This window comes from Sinocyclocheilus grahami, unplaced genomic scaffold, assembly GCF_001515645.1.
Source record: "Sinocyclocheilus grahami isolate Dianchi unplaced genomic scaffold, SAMN03320097.WGS_v1.1 scaffold316.1, whole genome shotgun sequence".
Classification (NCBI taxonomy): Eukaryota; Metazoa; Chordata; class Actinopteri; order Cypriniformes; family Cyprinidae; genus Sinocyclocheilus; species Sinocyclocheilus grahami.
This window is the reverse complement of record NW_015505495.1, coordinates 879658-892157: the sequence shown is the minus strand read 5'-3', so window position 1 is coordinate 892157 and position 12500 is coordinate 879658. Positions and strand designations below refer to the sequence as shown.

The 12500-nt window shown below is 36.3% G+C and overlaps 1 protein-coding gene across 1 annotated transcript in view; it reads left to right on the top strand.

The window, feature by feature from the left end:
* The window catches only part of atp6v1c1a (ATPase H+ transporting V1 subunit C1a), a 7893-nt gene extending 1255 nt beyond the window's left edge, over nt 1-6638 (top strand). The window contains exons 2-12 of the mRNA XM_016294367.1: nt 665-732; nt 1902-1987; nt 2080-2174; nt 2458-2549; nt 3004-3102; nt 4332-4400; nt 4828-4920; nt 5035-5128; nt 5209-5306; nt 6287-6413; nt 6523-6638. Coding sequence (XP_016149853.1) covers nt 665-732; nt 1902-1987; nt 2080-2174; nt 2458-2549; nt 3004-3102; nt 4332-4400; nt 4828-4920; nt 5035-5128; nt 5209-5306; nt 6287-6413; nt 6523-6621 — 1020 coding nt within the window. The 3' untranslated portion in view covers nt 6622-6638. The remainder of the gene's footprint in view (nt 1-664; nt 733-1901; nt 1988-2079; nt 2175-2457; nt 2550-3003; nt 3103-4331; nt 4401-4827; nt 4921-5034; nt 5129-5208; nt 5307-6286; nt 6414-6522) is intronic.
* The last annotated feature ends 5862 nt before the right edge of the window (nt 6639-12500 follow it).

Sequence of the window (12500 nt, the reverse complement as noted above, 5' to 3'; positions counted from 1 at the left end):
TCATTTTAAGTTACATTGTGCTTTGTTGGTATAGTGTCTGTTAGAATGTTAAAAATGTTCAGTGTTAAATATTTTTAAATTGTTGTTTTGTAATTGATTTTTTTTCTTTGAAAAGCAGGACAAAACAGTAAAAAACACATTTTGGCTTTTTAATTTATGCAATGGTGATATTTTGTTTTGCCAAAATACATGGGAAAAAAAAACTTATTTGGTATTCGGCCCTCGGGCCCAGTGTTTAATTTTGTTCGGTTTCGGCCAAGAATTTTCATTTTGGTGCATCCCTATTGTTAAGAACTTCATTTGGACAACTTTAAAGGTGATTTTCTCAATATTTAGATTTTTTTGCACCCTCAGATTCCAGATTTTCAAATAGTTGTATCTCAGCCAAATTTAGAAAAATTGACACTTAAGACTGGTTTTGTGGTCCAGGGTCACATATGTCTTATTCCTATTGCCCAGGGTCCAGTGACCCTGCTGGCCTGTGTCATCTTGACCAGTCACTTTCCGCCTGACAGGATGAGAACAGAGGCGGCGCCACTCTTAAGCGCCGGCGGCCCCTGATGTCTCTACGAGCCGATGCTGATCAAATCCAGCCTGGCTGCGTTTGTATTGCTTCATTATACTGGATGGTGATCAAAGTGTTTCTCTTCTCTAAACGCTGCAGGTCGGGACATTAGATGTTCTGGTGGGGCTGTCTGATGAGCTGGCCAAGCTGGACGCTTTTGTCGAGAGGTAAAGCTGTTTTTCTTTCTTTTTTACATTCAGCACCGATTCAGCAATTCCAATGTAAACGTTTACATTTTCATGCAAAATGACTCCCAAGCCTCCGTCTATAGATTCTAGGCTCTCTTGGGCCCTCATTCAATCTAAGCCAATAGCTTTTTGGGGGTTTTATCGTCCATCAGATGAGATTCGTAAACTGTAATGATTCATATCTGTAACACAAACGGTGTGGGATGAGTTATGCACCAAACTTTAATACTTAGGGTCAGGGGTTTGAATCGCTCACCCTGAAATGAGCAGTACGCTGTAAAAATAATTTTTCGAAGCTGTAAATAAAACAAGAATTAGTGGAGAAACTACAAGAGACGATTTCAGTCTTGCTACTTCAAAATTTCACATTTAATTCAATGTATTTACATGCCATTTCTTTGTAATTGCTTGTAAAGTAAAACTTACTAGTAATTTCTGAATGAAAATTGTTTTTTTCAATGTAGTAATAGGGATGCTTCACTATAATAATACTAATTTAAAGGATTTTCTACCTAAAAGAATCAAATATCTCGCAGATTTGAGTTTTTGTGGTTTCTAGTAATGATGTATCAATGGTCAGAATTCTGTCAAGATGTCTTAAGCGTGTGTCTTTACTTTTGTGCGGTGAGGAATCTCATATAGAGGTGAGGTTACCGTGGCATCTGCCTAAAATTAGTTATTAGCAGTTTGGTGATGCACTAGCGATCAGATTTAAATTGCATGACTTATAGCTCATCCTTAGATGTGAGATTCTTTTTTTTCCTCAAGTTGAGTGCTTTTGCCTCGGATAAATCCAGAACCTTGATAAAAGATGGTTAAAGTCATTCTGGAGCATGTCCAGACCATGTGTCTGATATATATTACCTGTATTTTATTTTTCTTGGTTTGGCAACACCAGATTGTTGGATGCGAATAGTTATTTTAATCTATAGTCAGCCAGAATATTCTCAGATTTTTAGAAAGCTTTATTTTGATGTTATCAGAAGCCATTTTTCTAAATGAAACTGGGTGTCTGGGACACCTCAGTGTTCCTGAATCATCCGATATGTGTGAGGTTTTGATGACTTCTGTGTCTTGGAGAATGTCCAATCTTGGAGGATTGGAGAGAGTTTTCAGAGGGCTGTGATGTCTTTTGATGCCGTTCACAGTGTGGTGAAGAAGGTGGCTCAGTACATGGCAGACGTGTTGGAGGACAGTCGAGATAAAGTGCAGGAGAACCTGCTGGCTAATGGAGGTGGGAGTCACTGGTATCTGTGGCATGAAATGGGATCAGACACTGTTGCTGGTTTGTTGAAGTAATTCTCATTTTTTTGTGCCGTGTTTTAGTCGATCTGGTCACCTACGTCACAAGATTCCAGTGGGACATGGCCAAGTACCCTATCAAACAATCCTTGAAGAACATTTCTGAGATTGTATCCAAGGCAAGTGATCTGATCCAATGATTTCTATGTGAATTTTGGGACTAAATTCGGCAATGACCTTTCGTTTAGTACTGGTTGCTTACAGTAAAATGAAAGTCATTGCAATATTCATAATGGTTCTTAATTTTTCTCATCACTTGATGGGAATGTATTGCGAATATCTGAATATCACCCAGCCCTGTTTAAACGCATATTATTGATATGGAGTCATGCTGTTCTGCTGCGTGAATGATGACTAAAGATGCAGTTTTAAATGATACTCTCTCCCCCTGCTGTTCAACAGCAAGTCTCACAGATTGACAACGACCTGAAGGCTCGAGCGTCAGCCTACAACAACCTGAAGGGAAACTTACAGAATCTAGAGAGGAAGAACGCGTGAGTAAATTCAGACATGTCAGACTAACTCTTATTTTTAGGTGTTTTATTTCACATTTATTATTTAGGCTTTATAATACATTTAGTAACCTGGAAACCATTTATTTGTTTGGATGCATTGATTTCCTAATTGATGCATTGATATTAATTGATTTTTTTTTTTTTTTTAGTAAGTGCAGAATTTATGATGCAGCTTACAAATTTAAAGAAATAATTTTTTTACAATGCAAAATTCAGATTTTCATGGAACACAAGTGATTTCTCTTTTTTTAAACGAATATTCATGCACCACTTTTCCAGTTTATACATCTGACAAACTCCAAAAAAGGAGTCCCAAATAGTCAATTTATGTGTTTGGGTGAACTACTCCTTTAAGAAAACAACATATTAAAGGAAAGACTTTTCCAAGAATCATTTTCCAATGAACCAATGTGATTTTTTTTTGTCTCACCAGAGGGAGCCTGCTGACCAGGAGTTTGGCAGATATTGTCAAGAAAGACGACTTTGTGCTTGATTCGGAGTACCTCATTACTATGCTGGTGGTCGTACCAAAGTAAGTGATAGATTCCAAATAGGGCTGGGCGATTTTTCAGATTTTATTGATTAATTAGAATTTAAAGGGGTCATATGATGCGATTTCAAGTTTTGCTTTCTCTTTGGAGTGTTACAAGCTGATTGTGCATAGATAAGATCCCTGAAGTTGCAAAGACTAAAGTCTCAAAACCAAAGAGATATTCTTTATCAAAGTTAAGACTCTGCCACACCCCCCTAAAATGCCTCGTTCTAACACGCCCCCACATATCTACCTCACTATGTGGAAATATTAGCATAGGAATCTATGTTTAGGAATCTTTAAGATGAATATTTAGGAATCTTTAAGATTACTTACAACAGAACAGCATGCGTGCGTGCGCGAGTGTGTGTGTGAGACAGAGTGAGAGAGAGATCACAGTGGAGTCAGCTGTCTTAACCGTGGCTTGTGTACTGCAAACACATACCAGCTTCATCACTGTGTCTGTCACGAGACTCTGTTCCCCTTTCGGGCTCTGTCTTTACATTTATTTTGAAAGATGAAGCTGGTGATTATGGTAAGGGGCGTTACATTTCTGACACGTGCTTGTGGTGTTCGGCCAATCACAATGCACTGGGTCAGCTGGCCAATCAGAGCAGACTGCGCTTGTCGGAAGGAGGGACTTTGTAGAAAACGAAGCGTTTGAGAGAGGCGGGGCATAGAGGACCTACAATAATGTACAGTATTTGAAAAATAATGTGTTTTTTTAACATTAAAGCATGTCAACATATTCTGTTACACCAAATACACAAAATAATGATCTTTAAAAAAAGCATCATATGACCCCTTTAATGTTTTGCCACGATTTGATTTTTTTATAAATTGAAGAATCGCAATTTTAAATAGAAATCCTACCAAATGTTAGACATGTTGACAATATTGCTAATGTTAAGAGAAAAGAACGATCCGACCTCATGAAGGCACATGTGATTAACCGCTCTTTAACTAGATGGTTACAAAGAAAATATTCCTTGAATCATGCTGTAGTTAAATTTTTAAGCTGACAAGTTAAATTTAAAAAAAGAAATTGAAATTGAGAATTGTCAAACGTTCTGAAAAAAAAAAAATTATAATTTTTTCGGCCATATTTCGGCCCAGCCCTAATTCCAACAGAAAATAGCCGCTCTGAACATCTTTATGGATGCACACAAACCAATTGTGTTGAATTTTTCCTCATGCACATACTGACAGCACATTTTCTAACCCTTTAGAACAAATTATTCCGACTGGCAGCGCACTTACGAGACTCTTTCAGAAATGGTGGTGCCACGATCTACAAAGTAAGAAACTTCCAACAATTCTATCAGTCGTTCACACTTATTTAGGTTTATAATTCTAAAAGTGTATTGCACGTCTAAGGAATCGTGCACCTGGTCACAAGTCACAGAATAGAAATTAAGGAAAATGTATCAAATACCAATTAGAACATACTGTGTTTTGACTTCAGATGATGAAATTATTAATTTTAAGAGTATCATATAGGTGTTTTTTAAAAGGTGTTTATTTAAAAAAAAAAAACAGATTAAATCAAATTTTTGGGAATGTTTTGGGTTAATTCGATTTCTAGGGAAATCAGTGCGTCTGATTGGCCTCTGGTTGAGGAGAACATGTTTAGGACTTAACTAGACAAGTTAGTGGCATGCTGGTTACGAAGGAAACCAATTAACTAATGCAGAAGAAAAAACAGACACTATTTCTTCACTGCAGTTTGCTTTTTGAGGACCAGGAGAGCGGCCTGTTTACCGTCACGCTCTTCAGAAAGGCCATCGATGACTTCAGACTCAAGGCCAGAGAAAACAAGTAAGCTGCCGCTTTCAGCTCCACCGTGTGGTCATGAATCACCATTTAAATGTCTGAGAGAATATCCAGGTTAAGGATCTTAATGCCTTAGTCATCCCAGTGTCTGCTTTACAGGTTCACGGTCCGGGACTTCCAGTACAACGAGGAGGAAATGAAAGCAGATAAGGAGGAGATGACCAGACTCTCAACTGACAAAAAAAAACAGTTTGTATGTATCTGCTAGATGGATGCTCTGTGCAATTGGCATGCTACTTCATTTGAACTCATTCATACATGTGTCCTCTGCAGGGTCCACTTGTTCGATGGCTGAAGGTGAACTTCAGTGAGGCTTTTATTGCTTGGATCCATATTAAGGCTCTGAGGGTCTTTGTGGAATCAGTGTTGAGGTAGCGACACGATACAACATCTCTTGAGGTTCTTAGAGAGCTCATATCATGAGGAATAAGAGTTCATTGTATAATGCCAAACTGACCACCTCATACCCTGTCCAAAATGAGCATTTATTGAAACTAAACTGCAAAACGTCTCATTCTGAACTTCTACAACTTGCTGATGTCGGCTAGATGAATACATGAGCAGTTTGAACACATATCATCATTTGTTTTATAAATTTGTCCCAATGTAGCTTTACAAAGAGGCTGTTATTATATAGGATGGACCTATGGGACAGTGAAAAACTAGACTTAAAACTACATTAAAATAAGTGACGGATTGAAATTGCGGCAACCAAAAATTTTCATACGAAAGTGCATTTTTTAATTAAATTTACCTCGGGAAAGATCAACTCGAAAAAATAACTCTAGAGAGGAGCATTTTGCTACTATATTACATATTCATTGTATTTTTACTTAAACTGTTGTCTTCATTATATGATGTAGCCTATGTTTGAATAAATCAAATTACTATTTTTTTTATTACAGCCACCATTTAAATGTTTATATTTCAACAACAAATTAGAGTAGAAATGTGATTGTTATTAAAAAGTTGTCATAAAAACGGCATTATATGTAATTAAAATTTTGTACAACTACAATTTATTTTCGGTATCGATTTTCAGTTAGACGAAAACTTGCTTTCTGTAAAAAATAAATTATAATCGGCGCAATAATATTAATACATTTACAATAAAAAAATTTTTAAAAAAAATGTAACTATGGTTCCCCAAAAGGGACCAAGACACTGCTTCCTTTAGTGGACACTATGGCATTCCCCACGCTGTGCTAGTTCCCTTGAAGGGGAACACCATTTTAAAAAGGCCAGTTTCGGTTACGACCAAGTGCATCCTAAATTTTCAGATTAAGTTTTGGCCCAGAATTTTCATATCAGTGCATCACTCATTTAAATTTTTTTTTTTCTAAACACACAGATATGGATTGCCTGTGAACTTCCAAGCAATGCTGCTACAGCCCAACAAGAAAAACATGAAGAAGCTGAGGGAGGTTTTGAACGATCTTTACAAGCACCTGGACAGCAGTGCAGCTGCCATTATCGACGTAAGTTTACTTTTGGCCGTAGGCTGTGTTTTTGTGTTGTGTGGCTTAAATACATGGAATTATTTTACATTTTATGTAAGTTGTTGTCGTCATCTTTTTCCTGTTCCAGCAATCTGCCATGGATATTCCTGGCTTGAACCTCAGCCAGCAAGAATACTATCCCTACGTGTACTACAAAATCGACTGCAACCTACTGGACTTCAAATAGAAGAACCGCTTGTAATCACATGCCCCTCCTTTTGTTTTGTTTTGTTTTGTCTCAGTGAATAAATCTAATTTAAATTAAACTGTATATTGCTGAACTCTTGTTCTAGTCACCTCGCCATGCATGCTCATTCATATTCAGAGATACTTCTCTATTGCCGTTCAATCAACGACTGCAGGAGAGTATCTACATCTGCCGCCCCTAGTACTTTGTTTACATTTTTTTAAAGAATGTCATTGTGTTATCATATGTGCAGGTGAATGAAATCATGCGTTTTAAGTAGAGCCCGACCGATATATCGTTTAGCCGATATGAGCCTGTCTCCGATATATCGGTATCGGCGAATATGCCGCCGATATGAACATTTTTTTTTTTACAGAACATATAACGCAGATTAAATGCTTCTGAATGGTGTAGTTACTTAGTTTGTCCAGCAGAGCACTCTCCATTGTTTGCTACTGGACCCAGGTCAGTGTAGTGTAGAGATGCGCGGATGAACTCAAACTTCAACCGAGTCCTCTGCTTCAAATTGCCCGCCCGCCACCCACCCGCACCTATATTTGATCGCCCCATTACAGTGATTCTAATTTTTAGTTTTGCATGATGATATGATGAATGGATGGTTCATTTAACAGCAGATTCAGTGACCCAGAACTCATGCTTATCACATCGGTCACAACGCACGGCGCAACAAAATACAATAGAATTCTATTGTATTTAAACACGCCGCTTGAGTCCGGTGTAGAATAGAACCCATTATGTTGTCTACACCGGATTCAGTAAACTGATGCCTCGTTCTATTTATGACGTGCTGACAGAAGATCAAATGATTTTCAACGGTCGCTTTGCGATTTTCAATGGTCGCTTTGCGATCTGTTACAGCGCAGACACGGTGTCAGCATAGTATGTCAGTACAGTCAGTAACGTAGCAGAGTCTGTTGAATGGTGATTTAACGCTACGTTGTCACCTACTTGGAGAGACTCCATGCTAAGTAAATAAACATCAATGCCATCGTCTTTTACTCTCACAATGAGCTTATCATATTCGTTTGCTACATTAGTAGAGCCCTATGTTTTCCGTGATGCAGAAAACTTGAACGGAATCGCGGAATCCAGTCATAAAAATGGAATTTACTGCATAACGCGGAATTTGATGGAATTTGTCTTATTTTTGATGAATAAATAAAAAAACAGGTCAGTATATATATATATATATATGTATATGTGTCTGTGAATATTAAACTGCAAAAAGACAATTTAAATACGAATGTCCTGCATGTTCACTGGATTACCAGGAAATACATAACACGGAGTTTGTGAAAAAAATATTATTCATTGTTGTTATTTATACAATTTAGATGTTTACATTTGGAAAAGCTGTGCTTCCTGCATAAACCTGCCCCTGTTGGTTTGGCAGTAGCTTGCTTGCCCTACTACCTTGTTTAATTTCTTAATTCAAGTTATATATATTTTGTTCTATTTGTGTTATTTATAATAAGTGAAGTGAAGTTTACTGTTAAGTGCACTGATGTCAGACTCACTTTGAATAATAAAGTTTATTGTTAAATTGTTAAATACCCTGCCTCCATTACATAGGCCTATGTTTTTCACATCATTATAAGTGTTTGATCACCACATTTGAGTTATCATTGCAAAAAATGTGTATATGTATACATATTCTGTTTATGTAGGCTATATACTGTATTCTATATACAGTACCAGTCAAAGGTTTGGACACGCGAATGGGAAGTGTGTCCAAACGTTTGACTATACTGTACTATAATATAGCCTACACATAAATAATATCGGCCGATATATCGGTATCGGTCTTTTTTTACTCCCTAATATCGGCATCGGCACCCAAAAATCCCATATCGGTCGGGCTCTAGTTTTAAGTCATTCCACTCATGTTTTGTGACATGTAGTAGTTACATCTGATGTTAGTGATAGGTATTATTGTGTGTGGACAACTGTGGTTTTAACATTTATTCTTGAAAATGCACCAGTGGTCCATTTTAAATAAACAAAATGAGAGAAACAAAAGTGTTACAAAGATGCAATATAAATGTGATGTTATGTACATTTGGTGTTTAAAGAGCTATATGTGCGAAATTACTGTGTCATGGAACCAAAATATAAAATTATTGTAAGTACATAAACAATGTGTGGTGTTTGTTTGTAAAACCCATTTACCAACTAAAATTGCATTTCCAGAAGGCCAGTCACAATAAGATGTGCGAATAAATGAAAGAAAGAAGGCTAATTGCAATTGAATTTGCTCACTGAATTTTGAATGTTTGCCAGTTAGGGTGAGAGACTTTTATTTTTTAAAGTATAAATATTTAGAAAAAAAAGTATATATTTACCAAACAAAACGGCATTAACAGTTGCATTAATGGGTCTGTAATTATCTCTAAAACAATTAAAGTGGAATCAGTACATTCAAAGTAGAACAACCACTATAAAAAATAATGAAATGTTATTCATTTGCATTTATTAAATATTAATTTTGACCCCAAAAAAAGGCTATAAATATCAAAAGCTAAATAAAAAGCTATACTGCTTTGCAGAAGCAATGATAAAAGAATAGATGATGACCCAAAAAAGAATGTTCTGTCATTATTTACTCACCCTCATGTGGTTCCAACCCATGTTTACGTAAACAACAGAGAACAGTGTTACCAAGTCTGCGGTTCTCCTGCGGAATTGGGCTACTTTAACACTGTTGCCACGGGTTGAAGCGACCCCAATAATGTGATATTTAGCCCCTGGAATGCGAATTTTTCTGGAGGATCTAGAAAAGTAACTGCGTTAGTTACTTTTTATGAAAAGTAATGCGTCGTTACGTTACTTGTGTGTTCGGCCGATATATCGGTATCGGTCTTTTTTTACTCCCTAATATCGGCATCGGCACCCAAAAATCCCATATCGGTCGGGCTCTAGTTTTAAGTCATTCCACTCATGTTTTGTGACATGTAGTAGTTACATCTGATGTTAGTGATAGGTATTATTGTGTGTGGACAACTGTGGTTTTAACATTTATTCTTGAAAATGCACCAGTGGTCCATTTTAAATAAACAAAATGAGAGAAACAAAAGTGTTACAAAGATGCAATATAAATGTGATGTTATGTACATTTGGTGTTTAAAGAGCTATATGTGCGAAATTACTGTGTCATGGAACCAAAATATAAAATTATTGTAAGTACATAAACAATGTGTGGTGTTTGTTTGTAAAACCCATTTACCAACTAAAATTGCATTTCCAGAAGGCCAGTCACAATAAGATGTGCGAATAAATGAAAGAAAGAAGGCTAATTGCAATTGAATTTGCTCACTGAATTTTGAATGTTTGCCAGTTAGGGTGAGAGACTTTTATTTTTTAAAGTATAAATATTTAGAAAAAAAAGTATATATTTACCAAACAAAACGGCATTAACAGTTGCATTAATGGGTCTGTAATTATCTCTAAAACAATTAAAGTGGAATCAGTACATTCAAAGTAGAACAACCACTATAAAAAATAATGAAATGTTATTCATTTGCATTTATTAAATATTAATTTTGACCCCAAAAAAAGGCTATAAATATCAAAAGCTAAATAAAAAGCTATACTGCTTTGCAGAAGCAATGATAAAAGAATAGATGATGACCCAAAAAAGAATGTTCTGTCATTATTTACTCACCCTCATGTGGTTCCAACCCATGTTTACGTAAACAACAGAGAACAGTGTTACCAAGTCTGCGGTTCTCCTGCGGAATTGGGCTACTTTAACACTGTTGCCACGGGTTGAAGCGACCCCAATAATGTGATATTTAGCCCCTGGAATGCGAAGTCTTTTTTTACTCCCTAATATCGGCATCGGCACCCAAAAATCCCATATCGGTCGGGCTCTAGTTTTAAGTCATTCCACTCATGTTTTGTGACATGTAGTAGTTACATCTGATGTTAGTGATAGGTATTATTGTGTGTGGATAACTGTGGTTTTAACATTCTTGAAAATGCACCAGTGGTCCATTTTAAATAAAATGAGAGAAACAAAAGTGTTACAAAGATGCAATATAAATGTGATGTTATGTACATTTGGTGTTTAAAGAGCTATATGTGCGAAATTACTGTGTCATGGAACCAAAATATAAAATTATTGTAAGTACATAAACAATGTGTGGTGTTTGTTTGTAAAACCCATTTACCAACTATATTTGCATTTCCAGAAGGCCAGTCACAATAAGTGCACAATGTGCGAATAAATGAAAGAAAGAAGGCTAATTGCAATTGAATTTGCTCACTGAATTTTGAATGTTTGCCAGTTAGGGTGAGAGACTTTTATTTTTTAAAGTATAAATATTTAGAAAAAAAAGTATATATTTACCAAACAAAACGGCATTAACAGTTGCATTAATGGGTCTGTAATTATCTCTAAAACAATTAAAGTGGAATCAGTACATTCAAAGTAGAACAACCACTATAAAAAATAATGAAATGTTATTCATTTGCATTTATTAAATATTAATTTTGACCCCAAAAAAAGGCTATAAATATCAAAAGCTAAATAAAAAGCTATACTGCTTTGCAGAAGCAATGATAAAAGAATAGATGATGACCCAAAAAAGAATGTTCTGTCATTATTTACTCACCCTCATGTGGTTCCAACCCATGTTTACGTAAACAACAGAGAACAGTGTTACCAAGTCTGCGGTTCTCCTGCGGAATTGGGCTACTTTAACACTGTTGCCACGGGTTGAAGTGACCCCAATAATGTGATATTTAGCCCCTGGAATGCGAATTTTTCTGGAGGATCTAGAAAAGTAACTGCGTTAGTTACTTTTTATGAAAAGTAATGCGTCGTTACGTTACTTGTGTGTTACTTTTTACATAACGAATTTTTGTGTTACCATTTAACAATTGCAGGTTTGCAGAATATTCTGAGTTTGATATACTGATCTGTTTTTGTGTAAGTGAGATGAGTATGAGCGGTCAGTCAATGTATGGGGAAACAAAGTAACGAGTAACTTATTTGAAAAGTTACTCTTGTAAATTAAAAAGTAGCCTAATGCGTTACTTTACTAGATGCTTGAAAAAAAGTAATCTGATTACACGTGTAACTAATGCATTACCCCCCAACACTACCTGACGATATACAAAAATACAGTAGACTGTTTACAGATACAGATCCCCTGTAAAGACCTCGTCTCAGACGACCACCGGGACAAGACCACAGGAACCAGATGAGTCCTCTGCACAATCTGACTTTGCTGCATCCTGTAATTTTACTTCTTGTTTCGTCTTGTCAAAGGAGAACTGGCCCCCCGACTGAGCCTGGTTTCTCCCAAGGTTTTTTCTCCATTCTGTCACCGATGGAGTTTTGGTTCCTTGCCGCTGTCGCCTCTGGCTTGCTTAGTTGGGGACACTTCATTTCCAGCGATATCGTTGACTTGATTGCAAAGATATTATTTAAACTGAGCTGGATGTTGACATCACTGAATTCAATGATGAACTGTCTTTAACTGAAAATGAGTGTTTACTATTGTGATTGTGCATTACTGACACACTATTTTCCTAATTAATGCTGTTCAGTTGCTTTGACACAATCTGTATTGTTAAAAGCGCTATATAAATAAAGGTGACTTGACTGTTTATGAATAATCAATTAAGATTCTCCGGGGGATAATATAATGACACCACTGTTTGGAACAGTTATTTTCTAAAAGTCCAAAATACGTTGTTTAAAAATATGTATATAAACATATTATATTATTAAAATGTTACTGGAAATATGTTGTTACAATTACAATTAATGGCTTTAATAATGAATCGCTTTGGATCTGCTGTCGCTGTGTTTATATGCATGTGCGTTAACGGTGACGAGAATGACCGCAGAT